This window comes from Balaenoptera borealis, assembly GCF_965194805.1.
Source record: "Balaenoptera borealis genome assembly, chromosome: 1".
In the NCBI taxonomy this organism is placed as follows: Eukaryota; Metazoa; Chordata; class Mammalia; order Artiodactyla; family Balaenopteridae; genus Balaenoptera; species Balaenoptera borealis.
In genome coordinates, this window is record NC_138860.1 from 112,615,341 (window position 1) to 112,642,006 (window position 26,666).

The following is a 26,666-nucleotide window of genomic DNA, read 5'->3' on the forward strand; positions in this document are numbered from 1 at the left end:
ATATGAGAGTACTTGTGAAACTCCAAACCACAATACAGGAAACTGGAAAGCCAATGAAAGAATAATAAACACTGCTAAAATGAGGAAGATTAAACTTAAGTGCCCAGCAGAAAGAACAATGAGAAGCAAACCCATCTGTCCCACAGAACCCCAAAAGCCTGAAGAACTGGTGGCACCAGATGAAAAAGGCAGAGGTCAGGTGGGGCACAAAGAATGGAATAATATGCAGAAGTCTGCAGAAAAGGACAGTTGGATTCCCAAGTCACATCCCCAATCCTGCATTTCCCATCAGAAGATGGAAAGTTTATTCTTTCAAGGAACTGAATACACAAGGGAAACACAAGACACAGGGAGGGGAATAGGTGTAGTGTCTACTGAAAATAGGGGTAAGTTTTCTTTATAAACATATCAAGCCAATAAATAAAAAAGGAATGAATGAATTTTTTAAGTCACCATTTTGCATTACCTAATGAATAAATGGATCCTTACACTGAGCATCAGTAGCTTCTAATGGTGCACAATGAACACCCAGACATTATATGCTTCTTGACGGGAGAAGACACCACACCTATGAGGTAGTCTTGCCCCCACCCCAAAAAACAAACCTCAATCTGGTAAGCCTCTAGGTCTAGCCACCAATTTATAGGAAATGCAGAGAAATAAATGGTCAGCTACCCAACAGGGATATAATCAGCAAGATCCAGGCTGGGAAATCTGCATGTTAAATGACCTGGTTTCTTTAGCAAATAACAGGAAGGGGAGGGAGGGAGGGAAGAAAAGAGGGAGAAAAGAAGAAAGCAAGGAAGGAAAGGTTGAGATGCAAGCTGGAACCTGTAAGTGAAAAAGATTTAAAACATTTATTTTTCATTTGGCAAAACTAAACTGTAATCTTTAAGAGGCATGTTTGCATAATAAGACTAGAAAGAAAAATAAGTTATCACCACAAAAGTCAGGATGTGATTACCTTTGAGGGAACAGAAGACTTGAAATTTGGGCTTCTGCGTTGGCTGGCAACATTCTATTTCTTGACCTGGGATTGGTTACAAAGACCTTCATGTTATAATAATTTATTAACCTATAAATTTATTTTATGCAGTCTACATATGTGCTTTGTCTTATACCTCTGAAAAGGGTTTTGTTAAAAAAAAAAAAACTATAATATCCTCAGAAATCTGAGAAAATACTGCATCCATGAAGTAAGATACTGTGAAAGGGAGAATAATAACAAGCTCTAAGAAATGAAATTATAGCCAAAATAAAAAACTCAATAGAACAAAAACCAAAACTATCTGAAAATAGCTAAGAAAATCAGAGTATCAATCTAAGAAATCTAACATGTGACTAGTAAAAGTACAATAAACAGTCAAAGAAATAGATAGAAAATTATCAAAGGAAAAGTAGAAGAAAACATTCTAGAACTGAAGGATAAGAGTCATCAGATTGAAAAGGTAAATCAAATGAAAAAGACTCAGGCCAAGAAAATCAAGGACAAAGATATTATGCTTAGAAAGGCAACTTACAAAGGACTGAGAATAGGAATGACATTATCATTACAGCAACATTAGAAGCTAAAAGACAATGAAACTACTCATTTAAAATTCTGAGCAAAAAATAAATTGGGTGAAAATCAACTTTATAACCAGCCAAATTATCAATCAAGAGTGAAGGTAGGGACTTCCCTGGCAGTCCAGTGGTTAAGACTCCGCCCTTCCACTGCAGTGGGCGCAGGTTAGACCCCTGGTCGGGGAACTAAGATCCCACATGCCTCATGCCCCCCCCCCAAAAAAAAGAATGAAGGTAAAATAAGAGTATTTTCAGGTCTACGAAGTCTGTAAGACTTGTCCCCAAACACACGTTCTTTGGCCCTGACAGAAGATACCAAAGAGAGGAACTAAACCAAATAAAAGGCAGACATAAGATACAAGGAAGTCAACATAGCAGACAAGCAAAGGGATGACTGTGAAGGCAAGCCCCAAGACAACATCTTTTAGAGAGCTACGAGTCCAGATTAGAGCAGAACTCCAGAAGAGCTCCAGGAGAATATCTCTAAGAAATATAAACGCAACTGATAAATAACAGATTGACTGTGGAAAAGAACTGCAAGACATCTTACAAACAGTGGAAAGATCTGTGAAGATTTCAATGTTCAAAGAAAACTAAGCAAATTTTCATGAGACAATTTTTAAACCTAGCTGTATGAGAAAGAAATAGAATCCTAGAGATAAGAGCTAAAAACAGCTAACAAATGCCTGACATTGTTCTAAGATCTTTGCATATGTTAACTCACTAAAGCCTCACCATTACTTTGCCGTATCATATTCTATGTGGCTCATATGTGAACTATTTTTATATAATCATACAAAGGTAAACAGGTTTTGATATTTTTTATATAACCATATTGAAAGAATGGAGGAAGAGGCTATGAGAGAAATTCCTCATCCAACATCACAGGAAGAAAATGCCTAAAATTGGTGAATCAAGACAAAGCAATGGGGACTTCCCTGGTGGCGCAGTGGTTAAGAATCCGCCTGCCAATGCAGGGCACATGGGTTCGATCCCTGGTCCGGGAAGATCCCACATGCCGTGGAGCAACTAAGCCCATGCGCCACAACCACTGAGCCTGCGCTCTAGATCCCGCGAGCCACAACTACTGAAGCCCACACGCCCTAGAGCCCATGTGTGGCAACTACTGAGCCCGCGGGCTGCAACTACTGAAGCCCGCATACCTAGAGCCTGTGTTCCGCAAAGAGAAGCCACTGCAATGAGAAGCCCGCGCACCGCAACAAAGAGTAGTCCCCGCTCGCCGCGACTAGAGAAAGCTCGCGCACAGCAAGGAAAACCCTACACAGCCAAAACTAATTAATTAATTAATTAAGGCACAGCAATGGGACTTCCCTGGTGGTCCAGTATCTAAGACGCCCTGCTTCCAATGCAGGGGGTCTGAGTTCAATTCCTGGGCAGGGAACCAGATCTCACATGCCTCAACTAAAAGATTCCACATGCCTCAACTAAAAGATTCCGCATGCCACAACGAAGATCCCGCATGCCGCAACTAAGACCTGGCGCAGCCAAATACATAAATAAATATATATTTTTTAAAAGACACAGCAATGTTTTATTTAGAAATATAAAGAAGAAATAGCTATAAGTTAAAAATAGTTGCCTCTAAGAAGGATAGAGGGAACAGATAAAGCAACTGCATCTTTTTGGTTAAAAGTTTTAAAATTTTACAACTATTTGATGTTTTATACTCGTAGTAAGTAATACTTTGATGAATATTAGAAATTAACTTTAAAAATATAGAAAATGATAAAAGTGAAGAAAAACTCTTGGTAACATCAACATCCACAGCAGTGTTTCCCAAAGGATATCCTCTGCAATAACAGTTGCTACGTGAAAAAAATAATACCATGTAAAGTGGGGGGCTTTTTCACAAAGGATTACTTTGAAGGCTTTAATATGTTATGACACACTTTACAGTTTTTCCTTAACATTAGACCACAGAACTCCCCACACTCCCTTCCCCTTGAACCAGCTCAAAAACCTACTGTTTTAAGTCAGCAGTTCTCAAATGTAATTAGGTCTATAGACCAGTGTCAATCTATAACAAAGGAAAGCAAGGACAATATATTGAGCTTTAATTGAGTTAAAATTAATCACCTTACCGACCATTCTGTATTTTGAGAGCATATCCTTCTTACATTCTTAGAGCTGAAATACCTCTTCTTTTACGAAATAATGGTGATATGTGGCAGTTTTTTAAAACATTTTTACTTCCCAAAATAAAAAGCTGGCAACCCTAGGTCAGTACACTACCTTCATCCCACCAAGAAAAGCTAAAGGTCTGTGCAAGTCAAATCTGGGAATCTTCAGAAAACTCTTTTACTCAAATGATGAACGAAAGAATCCTCTGAGGAAAGGAGTCACCACAGAAATAGAAAGATAATACAGAGAGAAATATCATAAAAAAAAAAAAGACAACTAAGAAAAAGGAGAAAGTAGCGTATCAGATGTACCTAATAGGTTAGGTAAAATAAGTAATAAAAACTGTTTATCGAAGTTAACAATTCCAGTCGCATATGATCATTGAGCTTAAATGCCAGACAACACGGGGTTTAGAAACAAAGACTAACAGGCTAAGTTTAGCTTACTCTTTCTAAAAGCTTAGCTCCTCAAGGAGGTAAAAAGACATTTTGGGGTGGGAAAAAATCTGAGCATTAATACAAGCTACTGGTTGCAAGAATGAAGAGGCTGTTGAAACTAGATTATTTTTTAACCATAAATATTCATATTCTAACAAACCTATTCTCTTACTTTCATACACTGATGATTAAGTCTGAATCTTCCGTGTAAAACATATATTAAAAACAGACTCAAACAATTTTCTAGAAATTTATGACCTAATAACTTCAAACAAATGGAATTTGCATTTCAAATTACAAGTGAAAGAAAATATTTTGCTTTCTAAAACTTTACACAGTGTCTGGCACCAAGTAGGTACTTAATAATTATCTCTTGAATAAATTAATGAAAGCCTATACTTACCAGTACACATACTACTTAAAAAAAGAAAAATCCACCTATCAGGCAAATATCACTATCCTATGAATACACATATGCTACACAAAAAGCCAAAAACTCTTTTTAAATTGCCCTTAATTTCACCTCACTTGAAGACAAACTAAAAGCAGAGGCAAATTCTCCACCCCAACCTCAGGTTCGGCCTGTGCCCTGTAGAGTTAAAAATAGCTTAGTCAGCTAACAGGTCAGGCAATGACAGAAGTGTTTACAATTTCAGTGAGTGTGGCTTTGACTCTCTTCATGAAATTATAGAAAATATAAAAACCTTAAAATGTAGGATAAAATACCAGTTTTATAGAACACTTCTGTATGCTCAGGCTTTTGCAACAAGTGTATAATAAATTGTGATCACAAAAGATTTTTATAAACTATTAAAAAGGATGGTTAACTTTTTTAAAAATTGTAAATGACACTTACATTAATATATCAAGTGTTTTCAGAATGGCAAAGAAATACCAAACATTTAGAGAGAGTATAAGATTTCAAGAATATACTGGATTTTTTAAAATGACAGTTGGTTAAGTCTTTTCATCACAACATCCACAGTCATCTAAACTATTTGTGCAAACAGAAAACAGAATGTCTCCACAATGACATTTTATTATTACCTAGTAATATTAGTTTGCAGATCTCTGATGATATGTTAGTTGTGAGATGATTAGTTATTTTGCATAGAAGTTAGTTATATTGCATACAATAGATAGCAGGTAACTACAGATTTAAAACACCAAAACCAACAATGCTAATAATATACATAAAAACCATAGATAACTGTGAGTTAAATATATATTCACGTTCAAGTCCAAAACTGGTAAGGTTAAATGAAACTCCACTAAAAATTCAGCCAAAAATGAACTGAATGGAAAGTTCAGAATTTTCATTGTAATCCTGCAGAATTTGGTCCTAAGACCAAACAGAACTGCGGTATCCTTGCTGCAAGCCAACAATGCCCTAGAGTTAAAAAGTTCCAATTCCTAAAAGAAAAATATGAACTGGATCTTGGATAGTACAACAGAACAGACAGATTTTAAAGGGCTTGAAAACATCTTCATCTTATTATACTGTTTAACTTTCTCAGGATCACTCACATCTCATTTTTTCCTAATAACAATGCCATAAGATAGGAAGGGGAGACTACTCTTCCCTTCAACAAATAAGAAATCTGTAACTCAGAAATAAAAATCACTTCCTTGACTAACACAATATTTTAAGTCAACTATACTCCAATAAAAATTTTTAAAAACAATCACTTCCTTGAAGATCTAAAGAAAGTCACATCGTCTCTGAAACAGATGAAGTTATTCTAGATATTTGTCATTTTGGATCCCAAATATGAAATGAAGTCACAAAATATAGTGGGAAGGCCAAGAACATTTTCAGACTTAACAAGTGGTGAAATCAGGTCATTCATTACCACTAACAAGCCTTCTGTCCATAGTATATTTAACCACAAGGCTTCCACAAGCCTAATTTACCAATGATGAAATGTCTTTCTGGAGATGGTTCAACTTGCATGTTAAGTTTCCTGGGTAAGAACAGCTGGCTGTCCCTGATTCTGACACAATAAAAAGTTCAAAGACAACCAACTGTCTCTGTTTTACTTTTTCAAACTTCTGCATATAAGAGTCTCATACAGATAAATACAAAAGGACTTTTATAAATAGTTCCAACACTAACAAAACTGGGACATTAAGATATTTACGGACTTCCTTGGTGATCCAGTGGTTAAGAATCCGCCTTCCAATGCAGGGTATGGGGAACCACATGCCGCGGGGCAACTAAGCCCGCACCCTCTAGAGCCTGTGTGCCACGACAAGAGAGCCTGAGCACCGCAACTACTGAGCCCGCGCACCCTAGAGCCCGCGTGCCACAACTAGAGAGAAGCTCGCGCGCCGCAACAAAAGACCCCGCATGCTGCAAATAAGACCCAATGCAGCCAAATAAATAAATAAATGAATATTTTTTTTTAAAAAAGGTATTTATTAGGCTAGGGAACTATATCCAATCTCCTGGGATAAACCATAATGGAAAAGAATATTTTAAAAAAGAATGTATATGTGTATATAACTGAGTCACTCTGCTATACAGCAGAAATTAGCACAACATTGTAAATCAACTATACTTCAATAAATTTTTAAAAAGATATTTATTAGGCTAAAAATGCTACAAATAAAGTATCACATGTTACTTTTCTCCTCTCACAGGAGTATTACATCCTTGCATCTCAATATCTAGCCATACACTCCACCTTTCAATTCTTCAAAACCAAGATCTTTCCCACCAAGACATTCATACATATTGTACCTACTCCCAAAACTGCCCACCCCAACTCCTCCATTTTTTGAATAGCTGATTCTTCTAAGTAATTATATCAAAATAGTTGCACTCTACAATACTATCAGAGAAGTCTTATTCTTTAAAGCACTTATAGCATATTTACATTTCTTTTTTCTCAATTCTTTATTTTGAAAGTTGTCAAATATAGTCAAAACATAATAATCATCAGTATACTCTTCACCTAGATTCACCAATTAATATTTCACACTTCTCTCCCTCTCTCTCCAACACACACACACACACATTTTTTGCTGATCCATTTGAAAGCTGCAGACACCATGACACTTCACCAGCAAATATCAGCATGTACCCTCTTAAAACAATGATCTTTCTCCTATGTAGCCACAAGACCATTATCCTTCGCAGCAAATTTAACATTAATATCATCACCTAATGTACAGTCCAAATTCTCCCATTTGACACACAAAAAAAATGTTCTTAAAAGCTTTTTTCAAAACCTAGGATCTTAGTCAAGGTTCACACATTGCATTTGTCATGTCTCTTTTGCCTCCTTTAATCTCAACTTTATCCCTGTTCTTGTTTTGTTGTTTTGTATTTTTAACACTCAACATTTTTTCATGTCAGCTATCTTGGTAGCATGCTACACATTCTGGATTTGCCTTATCCTTTCCTCATGATTAAAGTTAAACAGTTTTAGCAAAAACACTACATAGGTGATACTGTGTATTTACTTGTTTCCTGTGTGTATGTCTCTGTGTGTGTCTCCATCCTCCAAAATACTGCACACTCCACAAAAGCAGTGAAAATGTCTATGCTGTTCCACAATATATCTCTAGCATCTAAAACTATATCCCACATTATAAGGTCCTCAATAATATTTGTTGAATAAGAAAATAAATTCTCCATAGCATACAGCACTAAATTATAGTACTTTCTTCAAGATGAGCACCCAACAGATATCTGTTGATGTTAGTTCATGATTAAAAGGTAATGTAAAAGATACATGCACCCCCAATGTTCACAGCAGCACTATTTACAATAGACAAGACATGGAAGCAACCTAAATGTCCAATGACAGATGGATAAAGAAGATATGGGTGTGTGTGTGTGATGGAATATTACTCAGCCATAAAAAAGAAATAATGACATTTGCAGCAACATGGATGGACCTAGAGATTATCATGCTAAGTGAAGTAAGCAAGACAGAGAAAAACAAATATTGTATGATATCACTTGTATATGGAATCTTTAAACAAAAAAATGATATAAATGAACAAGAAAACAAACTTGTGGTTACCAAGGGGGAAAGGGGGGAGGGCTAAATTAGGAGTTTGGGATTAACATATACACACTGCTATGTGTATAGATAACTAGCAAGGACCTAAAATAGATAACTAGCAAGGACCTACCGCATAACACATGGAACTATACTCAATATTTTGTAATAACTATAAGGTAAAAGAATCTGAAAAAGAAAAAATATATATATAACAATCACTTTACTGTACACCTGAAACTAACACAACATTGTAAATCAACTATACTCCAATAAAAATAATTAAATTAAAAAACTCACAAATCCCTGTTTTTTAAAAAAAAAAGGTAATGTCATTAGGATCCAAAACTACATTATGAGGAGAATATTTTGAAATTCAGTATAAATGTATTTTTAGTACTAGGTAAGCGTTCTTAACCAGAGCTGCATAAACTACTCTTCGAATAGAGAATTCATGAACTGCTATCAAAAAGTCCTCAACTGTCAATAGAGGAGTTCAAGTTTCCATAAAGAAACTTTAAACTGTGAGGAGGAAATGATGATCTCTCTTCTCATTGAAAACTGGTTTATTTTGTTTCTATATGTTTAAAACATCTTAATATCATAAAACTATAATTCTTAAAAAAAAAAACCTCACCTAGGAATAGTAAAGCAGCAGTATTTGTGCCAGATAGTCCTCAAAGAGCTGAGTTCTTTTTTTGGTGTGTATCAACAACTTAGCTTATGTCTAGTTATAGCACCTAAGCTTTTTGAAAAATATGTGTTTACCATTTTTCTCCTGTGTACACACTTTCAGAAAGAAGAACTTGGCGGAAGGTCTGCTGGGGCACTCAATTCCTTCACTCACAAGGTAGAGTCTAATCCGAGAAAAAAGAAGCTACAAATATTAAATACCTCAACTTTCTCCCACCCCTTTTCCCCTAAACCTATCCACAAAAGCAAGTACCTAATAAGCTTCTCTAAGAAAGAAAAGCCTCTTCTCTCCAGTATGAGAGTGAGATCTCGCATTGAGAATCTCACTTTACCAATTATTTCCTTTCCTTTATTTTAAATCTCCAACTCTCCTTGGTGTAAATCTGCTGTAACCAAAATCAAATTAAAAACAAACAAAAACAACAAAAGTCTTTACAAACTACATCTCCATTTTCCTCATTCTTTTCACCAATAAACTTTAAAAAGCACACTCCACTTAATCCATAGCAAACTGACAGTCCTAATTAACAGTTGCATCAAAGACCCCCAAATGACTCAATACCAGACAATGCTCTAATTTCAGTTCTCATTGTACCTAAATCTTTACATAATAACTGATGATCATGACATACTGCTTGAAATTCACTTCTCTTAGTTTCTAAAATACTCCTCACCCCTAGTGCACGACTCTTCTCTCCCATCTATCTGACATTTCCTGTTACTGATTTTTCCTCCTTTGCCAACCCTTTAAATGGTGGAGTTGCCTAGGGTTCCCTCCTCTTGTGCTACATGTTCTGCTTGTCCTAAGTAGTCATGTTCTCCTAACGCTTCACCTAATTTTTGTCTGTTGACAATTTCTAAATCTTTCATCTCCAGCCCCATCCTATCTCAAAAGCTTCTGACCCTCATTTGGAACTGCCCACTAGACACCTCAACCTGGATTCTCCCAGCACCTTTAACTTAACAAAACTAACATTCTCTTCAAATTCCTCCCCTTTCTCCAGTATTCCCTATCTCAGCTAATTCCATTACTATCTGACCATCTCTATCTAGAAATTTGTTATCCTTGATTCCTCCCTAATCCTCTTCCCTAACCCTCCAAATATTCACCAAATCCTGCTGATTCTCCCTTAAAGACCACCTCCCAAATATCACCTATAACCACAGCCTTATTTCAGATCATTATCAGCTCTCACCTGCACTATTACCATCAACTCCTAACTGATCTTTTTGCCACCAACCCCACCACTTATTTAATGCACTTTCAATTTGCTGTAAGGAAAACCTGTTTTAGCCACTCACTCCTTTGCTTAAAGAGCTCCAGTGGGCCCTATGCCTAGAGAAGTCATTAACTAAAGGACATATAATTTTCACATTTTAACTCTATGAAATGCAAATCTGCCTTACAACTGCTGGTAACTCCTAATCACTAACTAGCCAAGCAGCAGCAGCAAAGTACTCCCCACTGCCAGTGCATATGCATACAATAAGAACACCAGCATCAAAACATAGAGAATGGGTATCAGAAGCCACTGGGGAGAAAATATTAGAGAAAATACTGAGGCACCTTCTATCCCTCCGGGAAACAAATGATTATGGGTGAAGTCAAGGTACACATAGTAAATCAGACATGTTCAGCTGGTCTCCTAAAGTGAGAATCAAGAAAAGACCTGCTCTACTTCACTATAAACCTGCAATAGAGACCATCACCAATCTTTATATAATTATTTTAATTCTTATATAGATTAGTTTAGGAAATACTATCACCAATATTCATGATGGCACCAAAATTGACACTGTGAGGGAAAGCTATGCTATAAAACTCAAGTAGTGATTCAGAATCCACACACACACACACAAAAACTATTAGAACTAATAAATCAGTTCAGCAAGGTTGCAGAATACAAGATTAACATACAAAAATCAATAGTGTTTCTATATACTAGCAATGAACAATCAGAAAATGAAATTAAGAAAAAATTCCATTTGCAATAGTACCAAAAAGAACAAAATACTTAGGCATAAATTTAACAAAAAAGTGGAAGGCTTGTACAACGAAAACTACACAACAGAGAGAGGAATTAAATAAGACCTAAATGAATGGAAAGTCATCCCATGTTCATAGATGTTAACATTGTTAAGATGGCAATACTTCCCAAATTGACATAAACATTCAATGCAATATCTATCAATATACAGGTGCCTTTTCTGCAGAAACTGACAGATCTTAAAATTCACATAAAGCAAGGAACACAGAATACCTAAATAACCCTGGAAAAGAATGACAAAACTAGTTTAAGCACGCCCCAATTTCAGAACTTAAAGCAAAAGTAATCAAGATGTTATGATACAGGCATAAGGACACATAAGTGGAGGGAATGAAATCAAGAATCCAGAAACAAACGCTTACGTTTATGGTCAATTGATCTTTGAAAAGATTGCCAAAACAATTCCATAGGGAAAGAAGAGTTTTTTAACAAATGATTCGAGGGAACTGGTATTCACATGTAAAAAGAATAAAGCTGGACACTTACCTCACACCATACACAAAAGTTAACACAAAATAGATCATAGACTAAATGTAAGAGCTAAAACTATATAATTCTTAGAAAAAAAGCATAGGAGTAAATCTTTGTGACCTTGTGTTAGGCAATAGTTTCTCAGATATGACATCAAAAGCACAAGCAAAAAAAGAAAAAGGGATAAATTAAACTTCATCAAAATTAAAATCTTCTGTGCTTCAAAGGACACCATCAAGTGAAAAGACAATCCACAGGAGAAAATAATTGCACATCATACATCTGATAAGGGACTTGTATCCAAAATATACAAAGAATGCTTACAACTCTCAGTAAAAAGAGAAATAATCCAATTTGTTTTTCAATAGGCAAAGGACCTGAATAGACAGTTCTTCAAAGAAGGTATACAACAGGCCAATAACTACAGGGTTTAAAACACGCTCAACAACATTAGCCATCGGGGTAATGCAAATCAAAACCACGATGAGATACCACTGCACACCCACTAGGATGATTATAATCAAAAAGATAGACAAGTACAAGCAAGGATGTGGAGAAACTGCAACCCTTAGTTGCTGGTGAGGCTGTAAAAGGGTGCAGGGTCTTTGGAAAATGGTTTGGCAGTTCCTCAAAACTTTAAACACAGAGGTATCTTCTGACCCAGCAATTCCACTCCTAGCTACGTATCCAAGAGAAATGGAAGCATGTGTCCATACAAACCCTGTGCATGTATGTTTATAGCAGCATTACTCATAACAGCTAAAAAGTGGGGGAAAAAAAAACCAATGTCCATTAACTGATGAATAAACAAAATACATGTCTATATAATAAAATATATTTTAGCCATAAAAAGGAAATACTGATACATGCTACAACATGGATGTACCTTGAAAACATTATGCTAGGTGAAAGAAGCCAAACACAAAAGGCCACAAAATGTATGATTTTACTTATATGAAATGTCCAGGATAGGCAAAACATAAACCCACAAAGTAGATTAGTGGTTTTCAGGGGCTAGGGGGAAGAGGCGGAAATGAAGAATGAATGCTAATTGGTATGGGGTTTCTTTTTGGGGTAATAAAATGTTCTAAAATTAGATAATGGTGATGATTCTACACTCTATGAATTTTTTTAAAAGACACTGAATTGTATACTTTAAAAGGATGAATTATAATGGCATATGAAGTATCTCAATAAAAATGTTATTTTTGGGCTTCCCTGGTGGCGCAGTGGTTGAGAATCTGCCTGCCAATGCAGGGGACACGGGTTCGAGCCCTGGTCTGGGAAGATCCCACATGCTGCGGAGCAACTAGGCCCGTGAGCCACAACTACTGAGCCTGCGCGTCTGGAGCCTGTGCTCCGCAACGAGAGGCCGCGGTAGTGAGAGGCCCGCGCACCGCGATGAAGAGTGGCCCCCGCTTGCCACAACTAGAGAAAGCCCTCACACAGAAACGAAGACCCAACACAGCCAATAAATAAATAAATAATAAAAGTGTAAAAAAAAAAAAAGTTATTTTTTTAACTGTTTTTTTTTTAAGTAATTCAAAACAAGCAAATTTTTAACAGAAAGAAGTCATAGAAATACCTTAACCCAATGTCCTTTATACTTTCCTTTTTATGTTTATACAAGAATGATAGATAATAAAAAGCTGTCTTTCAATCGGCATAAAATAAAAATTCTACATGATAAGCTCTGTGTTCCAGCTTAATTAATAGGGCCTTTTCTTTCTTAATGATACACTAAATAATAGCACGTCCTGCAACTGTTGGCATCTCATAGTTGATGAAAGACAGCATTTTACAGAGTTGTAATGAGTATCTTGGCAGGAAAAAACATTTTTCATTTTGTGTAATTATTTTAGTGCGTATTAAAAATATATTCATTCCTAAACTGATGGTTATTATAGAATAAAGTTAAATGAGTTAAAGTTAATATAAAGAAAACCATTTAGTAAATAATAATAGAGATACTCAGATATGGCAAGAAATCACTTTGGCAACAAAATTAAGTTTAAGAAACACATTGGTCAAAAGAATAAAGTTTAAATCCCTACAAAATATAAAATGCTTCCGTAAGTTAACCTCTCATACAATCCTCATTCCCACTCCCCAATATTCCAATCACAACAATAATTCATTATTTCTCATTATTCCTGTGAGATGACGTTGTCAACAAACAGACCATAAAGGGCTTTATCTGTTACGTTTGGAACTTATAAACATTACAGCCTCACTCAGTATTCACACGATATTGGTTCCAGGACCCCCATCCCCACCCCTTCTCCCCTGACCCCTCAGACACCAAAATCCAAGGATGCTCTAGTCCTTCATATAAAATGGTATAGTATTTGCATATAACGTATCTTCCCATATACTTTAAATCATCTCTTGGTTACTTATAATACCTAATACAATGTAAAGGCTGTGTAAAGAGTTGTCAATGCAAGACAAATTCAATTTTTGCTTTTGGGAACTTTCTGGAATTTTTTTCCTATATATTTTCCATCTAAGGTTGGTTGAATCCACGAATGCAGAACTCCACAGATATGAGGGCTGACTGTATTTCTAAATCTTTCTTTTTTTCCCACCTTGGCCCAATGTTCCTGAAAATCCCATTAATAACAGCAACTCGCTACAGCAGGGGTCCCCAACCCCCCCCCCCCGGGCCACGGACCGGTACCAGTCTGTGGCCTGTTAGGAACCAGGCCCCACAAGAGGAGGTGAGCGGCAGGTGAGCAAGCTAAGCTTCATCTGTATTTACAGCCAGTCCCCATGGCTCGCATTACCACCTGAGCTCCGCCCCTAGTCAGATCAGCTATAGGAGCACGAACCCTACTGTGAAATGCGCATGCGAGGGATGTAGGTTGCGCGCTCCCTATGAGAATCTAATGCCTGATGATCTGAGGTGGAGCTGAGGCGGTGATGCTAGCACTGGGGAGCAGCTGCAAATACAGATTATCATTAGCAGAGAGGTCTGACTACACATAGACCATAATAAATCAATTGCTTGCAGACTCAAATCAAAACCCTATCAGTGAGTGGCAAGTGACAATTAAGCTGCATCTGGTGGCAGGCTTTATAGTGAGTTGATGTACTTCAATTGTACAGCTGCACCTGGTGGCAGGCTTTAAGTCAGAATCCGACACTTATTTCAGTCCGCACATGGCCCGCCCATTGTTTTATTTACCACTTCCGTCCGCCCCTCTTTCCTGCACTGCGCACTTGTCTCAGTCAGTTTTGGTAAGCCCACAGGCTAACCCTAGCCAAAATGAGTAAAAAACAAACGTTGCTGGAGAGCTTCTTTGAAAAGGGGGAAGACCCGATGATGAGACAGCAAAAGACTCTAAGACTGCCAACAAAAAGAAAGCTGCATTTAAAAGAAAATACCAAGAATGCTACTAAAATTATGGGTTCATTGCAACAGGTGATTCACATTCTCCAAGCCCGCTTTGTATAATATGTGGCAACCGGCTATCCAACGAAGCCATGAAACCTTCAAAACTGCTTTGCCACATGCAGACCAAGCACCCTGCATTAAAAGACAAGCCTTTGGAGTTTTTCTAAAGAAAAAAAGGTAAACACGAAGAACAGAAGCAATTATTGAAGGCCACCACTTCATAAAATGTGTCTGCACTGTGAACATCATTCTTAGTGGCTAACTGCATTGCTAAAGCTAAGAAGCCCTTTACCATTGGTGAAGAGTGGATCCTGCCTGCTGTTAAGGACATTTGTTGTGAACTTTTAGGAGAGGCTGCAGTTCAAAAGGTGGCACGTGTTCCTCTTTCAGCTAGCACCATAACTAGATGAAATGACAAAACAGCAGAGAACATTGAGGCACAATTGTTAGAGGATTAACGAATCACCATGGTACACAATCCAGGTTGATGAGTCTACCGATGTTGACAACAAGGCAACAATGCGTGTTTTTGTTCGATATATTTTTCAGGAGGATGTGCATGAGGATATGTTATGTGCGCTTTTGTTGCCAACCAACACCAGCTGCAGAACTATTCAAGTCTTTGAATGATTACATATCAAGAAAACTCAATTGGTCATTTTGTGTCGGCATGCACGGACAGAGCGGCTGCCGCGACTGGACGGCTTTCTGGTTTCACTACTTGGGTCGAAGAGGTCACTTCTGAATGTGAGTCTACGCACTGTGTCATCCAGAGAAGTGCTGGCTAGCCGAAAAATGTCACCTGAATTTAACGTTTTACAGGATCTGATTAAAATTATCAACCACATTAAAGCACATGCCCTTAATTCACATCTGTTCATGCAGCTCTGTGAGGAGATGGACGCAGAGCACACACGTCTTCTCTTACACACATAAGTGAGATGTCTTTCTAAACGTAGATCACTGGCCAGAGTTTTTGAGTTATGAGAGCTGCTCCAGAGATTTCTTTTAGAAAAACAGTCACCACTGGCAGCACATTTCAGTGACACACAATGGGTCGCAAAACTTGCTTACTTGTGTGACATATTCAACCTGCTCAACGAACTCAATCTGTCACTTCAAGGGAAAACAACTGTGTTCAGGTGGGCAAATAAAGCGGCTGCATTCTAAGCCAAACTGGAATTATGGGGGCAACAAGTGAACACTGGGATTTTTGACATGTTTCAAACATTAGCAGAGATTTTGAAAGAGACTGAATCAGGGCCTTCTTTCTCCCAGCTGGTGCATGATCACCTCTCTCAGCTTTCAAAAGAGTCTGAGCATTGTTTCCCAACCACAAAAGACCCCCAAGCTGGGAAGGAATGGATCCACGACCCATCTGTGAATAAGTCGGGTGAATCAACTTTGTCCGTGCTAAAAGAGGATCGACTGCTTGAGATCGCAAATGACGGTGGCCTTAAAAGTATGTTTGAAACAACTTCAAATCTCCATATGTTCAAGGCGGAATATCCTGAGACTGCCACAAAAACAATGAAAAGCCTGCTTCCATTTCCAACATCCTATCTTTGTGAAGCAGGGTTTTCTGCAGTGACAGCAACCAAAACAAGATTACAGAGTAGAACGGACAGAAGCAACACACTTCGGGTGTCACTGTCTCCCATCACCCCCACATGGGACCATCTAGTTGCAGGAAAACAAGCTCAAGGCTCCCACTCTGCATTATGGTGACTTGTATAATTATTTCATTATATACTACAATGTAATAATAATAGAAATAAAGTGCACATTAAATGTAATGCGCTTGAATCATCCCGAAACCATGCCCCCACCCACCCTGGTCCGTAGAAAAATTGTCTTCCACGAAACCGGTCCCTGGTGCTAAAAAGGTTCAGGACCGCTGCACTACAGCATTAGTTAGTTCTCTTTCCTTTCATTTCTACTCCCCTTCCCCCTTTTACTGAGGGGAGGAAGGGACTTTTTTTTTTTTTAATTTATTTATTTATTTATTTTTGGATGTGTTGGGTCTTAGTTTCTGTGCAAGGGCTTTCTCCAGTTGCAGCGAGCGGGGGCCACTCTTCATCGCGGTGCGCGGGCCTCTCACCGTCGCGGCCTCTCCCATTACGGAGCACAGGCTCCAGACGCGCAGGCTCAGTAGTTGTGGCTCACGGGCCTAGCCGCTCCACGGCATGTGGGATCTTCCCGGACCGGGGCACGAACCCGTGTCCCCTGCATTGGCAGGTGGATTCCTAACCACTGCGCCACCAGGGAAGCCCGAAGGGACTATTTTTAAATATACCTCCCCATGTTCCTGAGATGTCACCATTCTTGAGCAGCATCTCAAGAATTGGCTGCCTCCTCTACATCTAACCATCATTGGTATGACCAGCTCCTGGCTTTGGGAGCAAAGGAAGGAAAAAAAAAAAAAGTGAGGGTTCAACTCACAAGGAGAGTGCCTGAAAAGAACTAAGAAGGGTGAATGAGGGCTGGTGTCCCAATGCCTTTCACATTCTGGCACATGGGAAGCAGAAGGAAGCTAGCTACCCACATTTCATCATGAATTAAACCCTGCCGTGCCAGGTACCCAAGCATGTATTGCCTCCTGACTTAATAATATTGAAAAATTACAATATAAAAGACAAAGCCCAAGAAAACAGATTACAAAGGAAACAATCCAGGAACAGAGAACTTAAAAAATAAAGTCTATGGGAATTCCCTGGCAGTCCAGTAGTTAGGACTCAGCACTTTCACTGCCAGGGCCCTGGGTTCCATCCTTGGTCAGGGAACTAAGATACTGTAAGCTGCAGTCAAAATAAACAAATAAATAAACAAATAAAGTCTAATTTACATAGAAAAAAATTAAGGATATGTTGCATCCAAACATTGAAAACATGATGATGTAAAAAAGGAACAATCAGAATCCAAGAATGAGCTCCTGAAATTAAAAATATGATTTAAAAAAATCTTTAATTGAACTGGAAAAATAAGTCAATGAAAATATCCCCAGATTATTGGGGGGCGGGGGGGGAGGGTAAATGATCAAGGAAATGGAGAATATAAAAGAAAAGAGGCCTTCAACAAAGAGACAATGCACAGAACCAAAAAAATTTTTTTGATCCACGTGTATATTTTCATCTCTAAAAAGCAGGTCTAGTTTGCATACTGCTCATAACATGCCCTTTTTCTTTTTTACAATTTAACAGTGTATTTGAAACATCTTTCCATATCTAGAAATATATTTCCACAGCACCTTTTTATTTTTACTAGTTAATATTTATTTTACATTGAGATACAACTGACATACACTATATTAGTTTCCTGGATACAATATGATTTGATATTTAAATATATTGTGAAATGACAACAAAAAGTCTAGTTAACATCAGTTAGCAATAAGTCTAGTTAACACCAGTTACCAGTTACAATTTTTTCTCCTGTATGAGACTTTTAAGATCTACTCAACTTTCAAATACACAATAGAGTATTACTAGCTACAGTCACTATGCTGTACATTACATCCCCATAACTTTATTTTATAACTGGAAGTTTGTACCTGTTGACCCCCTTCACCCATTTTGTCCAACCCACACCCACAGCCCACAACTCTGGCAACCACCAACCTGTTCTCTGTATCTGAGCTTGGGTTTTTTGGTTGTTGTTCTTGTTTTAGATTCCACATATAAGTGAGATCATACAGTATTTGTCTTTCTCTGTCTGACTTATTTTACTTAGCATAATGCCCTTAAGGTCCAGTCACCATGTTGTCACAAACTGCAAGATCTCATTCTTTTTTATGGCTGAATAATATTCCATGACACACACACATACACATCCCTACCTCATTTTCTTTATCCATTCATCCACCGATAGACACTCAGGTTGCCTCCAGGTCTTTGCTATTATAAATAATGCTGCAATGAACATGGAAGGTATATACAGTTGACCCTTGAACAAGTAGGAGGTTAGGTGCACCAACCAACCCCCAACCCCCACCACAATGCACAGTCAAAATCTGAGTGCTGCTATCTCTGCCTCAAAAACAAAGGAACTGATAAATGACTCACCCAAGGTCAGGAAGCTGAAATAGTCTTGGATAGAATCATAACCAAATCCTAGTTCTTTTGATTCCACATATTGTGATCTCTAATCAAACACAAACTTTCCCCCCACACTTAGTTAATTTAAAGACCTGTAAAATGAAAATACAGGTACTATATTTGTGGAAAAAAATCCACATAAAGGTGAATCCGCACACTTCAAACCTGTGTCATTCTAGGTCAACTGGGTATCTTTTCGAGTTAGTGTTTCCGTTTTCTTGAAATAAATACCCAGAAATGGAACTGCTGGATCATATGGTAGTCCTATTTTTAATTTTTTGAGGAAACACCATACTGTTTTTCATAGTGGCTGCACCAATTTACATTCCTACCAACAGTGCCCAAGGATTCCTTTTCTCTACATCCTCACCAACACTTGTTATTTCTTGCCTTTTTGGTAACAGCCAATCTAACAGGTGTGAGGGAATATTATTTTTTAAATAATAATAAAAGAAAATTTCCCAAGGTTGAAAAGAGACAAAAATCTTCAAAATGATAGGACTTTCAAAGTACTGATTTTCAAAAACCCTAAATTTGCATGAAATTGCATAACACTGAAAACAGAAGACTCGATAAGCTTCCGAAGAGAAAAATCAAGTTACCTACAAAAGAATGAGAATCAGAATTAGAGTTAAGATTCTAGAAGATAATGGACTGCCTCAAAATTGTGAAGAAAAATAAAGTTCAAACTAGAATCCCAATCAACCGAACCAAATTTGAAAAAATGAAGGCATATAAAATAAATGTTAAGATCTTAAACCAAGATTTGAGGATTTGGCTCTAGTAAAGTGAGGAAATATCCCCCAAGAAAGAAAAAACATGGGATGCAGGAAACAGTGCAACCAACCCAAGAGGGCAACAGAGAGAATCCCCACAATGGCAGCCATGAAAAAAATCTAGAGCACAACCAGTCTGGACCAGAAAAAGAAAGAAAAAAAAAAAAGGTTCCAAAGAGTGGTGTTTGAGGAAAAAGGAGAATTAACAAACTAGACAGTTTAAGACAGTTTAAGACACCAGAAAAATTTACAGATAAGACAAAGGCAGAGAAAACATAAAAAAGTGTTAGAAATTTTAAGGGAAAAAAAGTGTTACATGAAAGGAACAGTAATCATGGTTCTATCATGGTTCTATCCGGCACAGCAGACGATAATATTTACTTGGTCAAGATCATATAAAAGCTGCTTATTAATCTTCAATCTTTAGAATCAACTATAAACAGGACAGATAATTATAGCTAAGAAGAGAATATTAAATGTTATCAAAATTTAAAACAGAAAAGCAATGTGAAAATGACAAAAATTGAGCAGTGGAAGGAGGAAGAGAAACCAAGGCAAAGAAAGGGAGTTTAATAATACTTGCCTTACGAGGTGGAGGAATAAAGTCCAAAACTGATGGGATATGAAAAAAGGTTTAAGTTTAAAGTTAAGGAACTAACTAGTAGAAAACCCAAAAAATTGGAAAGGGGAAAAGAAAAGAAATGTAGGGCAAAAGTGAACTGAATCTTTATCACAGCAGAATCTTTATGTCTTTATACAGCAAAATGTCTAAAGTGAGTAAATCAAATAGTAGTATAAAAGTATCACTTAGCATTATGGAGACAATGAGCAGAACAAAGGAATATAACACTTAAAATAATTCCGTCTCAAAGCAGGACTCAGGAGGCCTGAAGACTGTAGCTGTTCATTTAAATCCTTCTGTTTCTATACTGGTAATTTTAGTCAACTACATGCATTACCCCACTAAAGGAAATTTTAAAGTGTTTAGCATAAGTGAAAAATATGCTTAAAAAGAAGGCAATGACGTGGAGTAACTAAGCCCATGCACCACAACTGCTGAGGCTGCACTCTGGAGCCCGCGTGCCACAACTACTGGAGCCCGTGCTCCTCAACAAGAGAAGCCACCGCAGTGAGAAGCCCGCGCACCGCAACGAAGAGGAGCCCCCACTCGCCGGCCACGCGCAGCAGAGAAGACCCAGTGTAGCCAAAAATAAATTTATAAAAAAAAAAAAAAAGGCGGCAATGAGACTAAAAAAGGCACTTTTGGTAGCTGAGTGATATACTTTTTAAAGTTTTTTAATATTTAAATTTTCTACAGTGAGTGTATGATATATATATCTTTATTAATAAAAGTTTAAATGAGAGCTGAAGTTGAAACTATTTTTTCAAAGAGCTTGGCTACATAAAGGAGAGAGGGCTACAAACATCTGGATAAGGATACAAGGTTAAGGCTTTTTCTGTTTTTAAGTATGAAAAGTCTTGACCATGTTTCTAATATGAAAGGAGAATATCAAAAGATAACTGAAAACACAAGTCAGAGAAATTGAATCTTTAAGGGAAAGACCAGTCTTGAATCAAAGAAGGTACATTTCTTCTGATGTGAGGTCGGGTACATTTATAGTTAAGTTGGTACATGTGAAGATAGGAAGTTGAAGCAGTTCATAGTGGGGTTTTTTTTTTTTTTTTTTTAACATCTTTATTGGAGTATAATTGCTTTACAATATTGTGTTAGTTTCTGCTGCATAACAAAGTGAATCAGCTGTGTATACATACATCCCCATATCCCCTCCCTCTTGCGTCTCCCTCCCACCCTCACTATCCCACCCCTCTAGGTGGTCACAAAGCATGGAGCTGATCTCCCTGTGCTGATCTCCCTGTGCTATGCAGCTGCTTCCACTAGCTATCTATTTTACATTTGGTAGTGTATATATGTCAATGCTACTCTCTCACTTTGTCCCAGCTTACCCTTCCCCCTCCCCGTGTCCTCAAGTCCATTCTCTACGTCTGCGTCTTTATTCCTGTCCTGAAGCAGTTCATGTTTGAGAGCCTCGAATTTTTTCCAAGAAGAGACAAAAATCTGCTTAAGGAGAGAAGCCAGGAATGCTAAACACCCTGCAATGCATAAAACCACCCTAACTCCCTAAAGAAAGAGTAGACTGAAGAAGCAGGTCTCAAGGTATGGTACCTGGGGATCTATGAGCTCTACAAAGTCCTAGCTAGTTTCAAAATAATATTAAGACATTATGTGCCTTTTTCACTCATTCTCCCAGAACTGTAGAGTGGAATTTTCCAGGGACTAAATGATATGTGATGATTTCACTCTTAAGATTAATGGGGTGTACACATATGTATTCTCATTTTTTTTTTTCAATAGTAAAGACCTTTTTTTATTATTATTATTTATTTTTTTAATTTTTGGCTGTGTTGGGTCTTCGTTTCTGCGCGAGGGCTTTCTCCAGTTGCAGCAAGCGGGGGCCACTCTTCATCGCGGTGCGCGGGCCTCTCACTATCGCGGCCTCTCTTGTTGCGGAGCACAGGCTCCAGACGCGCAGGCTCAGTAGTTGTGGCTCACGGGCCTAGTTGCTCCGCGGCATGTGGGATCTTCCCAGACCAGGGCTCGAACCCGTGTCCCCTGCATTGGCAGGCAGATTCTCAACCACTGCACCACCAGGGAAGCCCTGTATTCTCATTTTTAAATTTTCTTAGTTTTAATTTATAATCAGTAAATATTAATAGATAACCCATGTAAAAGTTCTTGGGGTCCTCAAGAATTAAGACTGTAAAGGGGTCCTAAGACCAAAAAATTTGAGAATCACTGCACTAGTGAATTCTGTAAGGATATTCTAAATTTTTAATCTTTGCAAATAACCACTTTTTGTTTGTTCCTCTCTAATGAACAGCAATAAAACTCTTGAAACAAAAAAATTGAAAAACATCATATTCTGCAGCCTGTTTCTGAAAAAGAAAAAATCTAAGAGATGAATTTAGACATAAAGTGGAAAAGACTGAAAAAATAGAAAAGAGGACATTCAGGAGAAACTTGACTTGGGGAAGAATTCTATCCCCCTCGACAATTCTCATCAACCTAAAGGAAAAACAGTGCCCATTGTTTTCATTATAATCTAGAAACTTATTTTAGTTTTAGAAAGTTCCTAGAAGGTCATCTACTTCCTAGCTAATGAAAAAAAAAAAAAAATCCCTCCTTATAATATCCCTAAATAAGATGATCATCTAGCCTCTGTTTAAATGCTTCCCCGAAAGGAGAATTCTCTACCTCACAATACCTAAATGCAATTTTATAAAACATTTCACAGGTTCACAAGGTTCCCAGACTACAAAGTTCCATTAACTACTTTATTAACCACTTATTTAAAAAATATTAAATGAGTGTGATGGAAACACTACTAAAATATTTTTCTTTTTCATTTCAAGTGTGAAAAACATGCCTATTATTAGTCTTTCCTTTGTATAGCTCTTAGTAATGTTTTAATAAGAAGTGGTAAGTTTCTAAACTTGACCCTAGAACAAAATTTAGTACTTCTTAACCCTGGCTGCAAAACAAAATCAAGTGGGAAAAAATTTTAAACACAAACGTATATAAAAGCCTGCACCAAATCTCTCAAATCAGAATCTCTAGGGTATGAGTTCTAAGAAACTGGTCTTGTTTGTTTTGGTTTTTCGGTTTTTTATTGATAGCTCTATGGGTGCTTATCTTACCTCAATTAGATCTATCAGCACTGGTCATCCCAAAACACCAAGCGCCAGTATTTTCAAATTTTAACTAAATATGGTTTTAAAAAATTCAACATCTGGTTCAGTAACACTTCTAAATATATTATACTCAACAGTGTACATGGCAGTTTAGTTAACATGTCTGAAGTCATAATTATGAACAGGGCAAAATAATTTATTCATTCAGTGTTAGACATACTCATCATCTAGAGAGAAAAGTTGTAGAGGATGTTTTTAGTGCATAGGTTTCATTACAGGTATACCTGATTCTCTTGTTCTATACAACAACTCTTCTGGGAAAAGATTCTGGAAAATAATACTAACCAATTACACTGCACCTAGAGTTTATAAAGTGCTTTCTCCTTTATTTTCCTTCTTGACCCTCCCAACAATCCTGTGAATAACACATGTGGGTAACACCCCCATTTTACAGGTAAAGAAACTAAAACTGCTGCGGATCTAGCAGATTAAACAAAGACCCCAATCTTCTGAGTATACATTCAGTACTTTCCAGTAGACACCTGTGTCTTTCCACTCCACCCCCCACTACAACTTAAAAAAATTGTGGGAGCCTTTTCTGCAATGTAAACTTCACTAGTAAGGGTAGAGAAAAACAAATGCGCATCTTTAGTTTGTTTTTAGAACCTGACTGACCGAAACCAAACCAATTTGACCTGTTCTTGCTATGCCTGCTTTGGTCCACTTTTGTCCCCCTAATTTTTATTTTTTAATCAAACATTTTAGTTTGAGATAATTGTAGATTTATATGCAGTGTAAGAAATAATAAATTCCATGTAACTCTTACCAAGTGGAAGCATCTTTGATGTAGCATTTTATACTACAGAATAATATCACAACCAAAAATATTTGATACCAAGATACCAATATTTCCATCATCACAAGGATCCCTCACATTGCCCTGTGCCCTTAATTTTTAAATCCTCATCTTAGGCAACATTTGGAAGTAAATACTCATTAAGTCCCTGCTCAGTTTTATCCACTCAAAATAAGAGAACTGTCTTCATAAGCCATTAAAAAAAACCTTCATGTTACACAAAGTACTGGTTAGGATTGTCACCACATAATGTAAGATTCTTAAGCCACTACTAAAATATCCTTTGCATAATGGGATTTTTCAAGCTAAGACTGCAGTTCTAGTTTCATGAAACAAAAATTTTAACAGATATGCATACTGAATGATTCCATTATACAAAGTTCTATTCAAAATTAAAGTGAACAGTAATTAGGGAGAGAGAAGACTGAAAAAGGCTACATGTGAGCTTCCTAGAGAGAAGTATTCTACACCATGATAGGCTTATGAGAAACACAGTTATATCCATTTGTCAAAACCGTACTGGAATTAGGCAATGGTTTCTTAGATATGACATCAAAAGCACAAGCAAAAAAAGAAAAAGGGATAAATTAAACTTCATCAAAATTAAAATCTTCTGTGCTTCAAAGGACACCATCAAGTGAAAAGACAATCCACAGGAGAAAATAATTGCACATCATACATCTGATAAGGGACTTGTATCCAAAATATACAAAGAATGCTTACAACTCTCAGTAAAAAGAGAAATAATCCAATTTGTTTTTAAATAGGCAAAGGACCTGAATAGACAGTTCTTCAAAGAAGGTACACAACAGGCCAATAACTACAGGGTTTAAAACATGCTCAACAACATTACCCATAGGGGTAATGCAAAGCAAAACCACGATGAGATACCACTGCACACCCACTAGGATGATTATAATCAAAAAGACAGACACGTACAAGCAAGGATGTGGAGAAACTGGAACCCTCATAGTTGCTGGTGAGGCTGTAAAAGGGTGCAGGGTCTTTGGAAAATGGCTTGGCATTTCCTCAAAACGTTAAACACAGAGGTATCACCTGACCCAGTAATTCCACTCCTAGCTATGTATCCAAGAGAAATGGAAGCATGTGTCCATACAAACCCTGTGCATGTTATGTTTATAGTAGCATTATTCATAATAGCCAAAAAGTGGGAAAAAAACAATGTCAATCAACTGATGAATGAATAAACAAAATATAGTATGTACATACAATGAAATATATTTTAGCCATAAAAAGGAAATACTGATACGTGCTACAACATGGGTGTACTCTGAAAACATTATGCTAGGTGAAAGAAGCCAAACACAAAAGGCCACAAAAATGTACGAGTCCATTCATATGAAATGTCCAAGACAGGCAAAATATAAACACAGAAAGTAGATTAGTGGTTGTCCGGGGTAGGGAGGAATGGAGAGTGACTACTAATGGATACAGACTTTCATTCTGGAGTAATAAAATGCTCTGAAATTAGATAATGGTGACGGTTGCACAACTCTGAATATACTAAAAAGCACTGAATTATAACTTAAAAGGGTATATACATGTGAGTTATGTATATATAAATATAATACATGCATTATATCTCAATTAAGCTATTATTAAAAGTGTAGAGTTAAGATCTTCAAGATGTATAAATTTTCCCTCAAAAAACTTTAAAAAATAATAAAAACAAAGGAGTGGGGAGGGGGTAGAAGTACAGATGAAACAAGCATGGATACAAAACAGTTCATTATACTTCTGTTCACTTTGTATGTGCTTGAAATTTTATGTGTAAAAATAACAAAATAAATTTTTTTAAATAGCAAGGTAAACTAATTTTCCTAAAATCCATTTTTGTTGTTTTTGACAAAGGAAAAAGAATCTTACATCTTAAAAAGACCAGAGACGTTGATACCTTCATTATTCTTTTGCAATGTTATATGAAAACAGAGAAATGACAGAAGACATGATGTGTGGCAAAAATGAAGATTACTTCATCTTAAAAACGTACAAAGAGAATTTGACTCTCCCTAGTTCAAAGATAGTTCTGAATCTCCTTAGTTCAAAGACAGTTCCTTAGTTCCTGTGGTTTCCATGGTTGATGGGTGTGACAATGCCTAATAAATGAAAGCAATAATACTATGCTGTCCAATACAGCAGCCACATATGGCCATTTAAATTTTAATTTTAATGAAATAAATTAAATTATAAATTCAATTATCAGCCTCACCAGTTACATTTGTAGTGTTCAACGCCACATTGGCCTATGGCTATCATACTGGATACAGCAGATATAGATAACTGCCATCATTGCAGAAAGTTCTATTGGACAACACTACTCGAATACATAAAAAACATCCAAAGAGAAACTACCATATTCCAATTTAGGATTGTTATACTGTATTTTGCTGCAAGAAACAAATCTTGAAAAACAGGGGAAACAAAGCATAAAAATATCAACCAAG

At 37.1% G+C, this 26,666-nt stretch overlaps 1 protein-coding gene across 8 annotated transcripts in view; it reads right to left on the reverse strand.

Annotated features, from left to right (window-relative positions):
- MTF2 (metal response element binding transcription factor 2) overlaps nucleotides 1–26,666 on the reverse strand; it is an 80,423-nt gene that overhangs the window by 51,347 nt on the left and 2,410 nt on the right. For 3 of the 8 annotated variants that reach the window (XR_014242416.1, XM_082384608.1, XM_082384606.1), the window contains exon 2: nucleotides 965–1,030. The exons of the other annotated variants lie outside the window; for them this stretch is intronic. Coding sequence is in view for 2 of the 3 variants with exons in the window: in XM_082384608.1 (XP_082240734.1) it covers nucleotides 965–1,030 (66 nt within the window). In the remaining variant the exon portion in view is untranslated. The remainder of the gene's footprint in view (nucleotides 1–964; nucleotides 1,031–26,666) is intronic. 8 annotated transcript variants of the gene reach the window in all.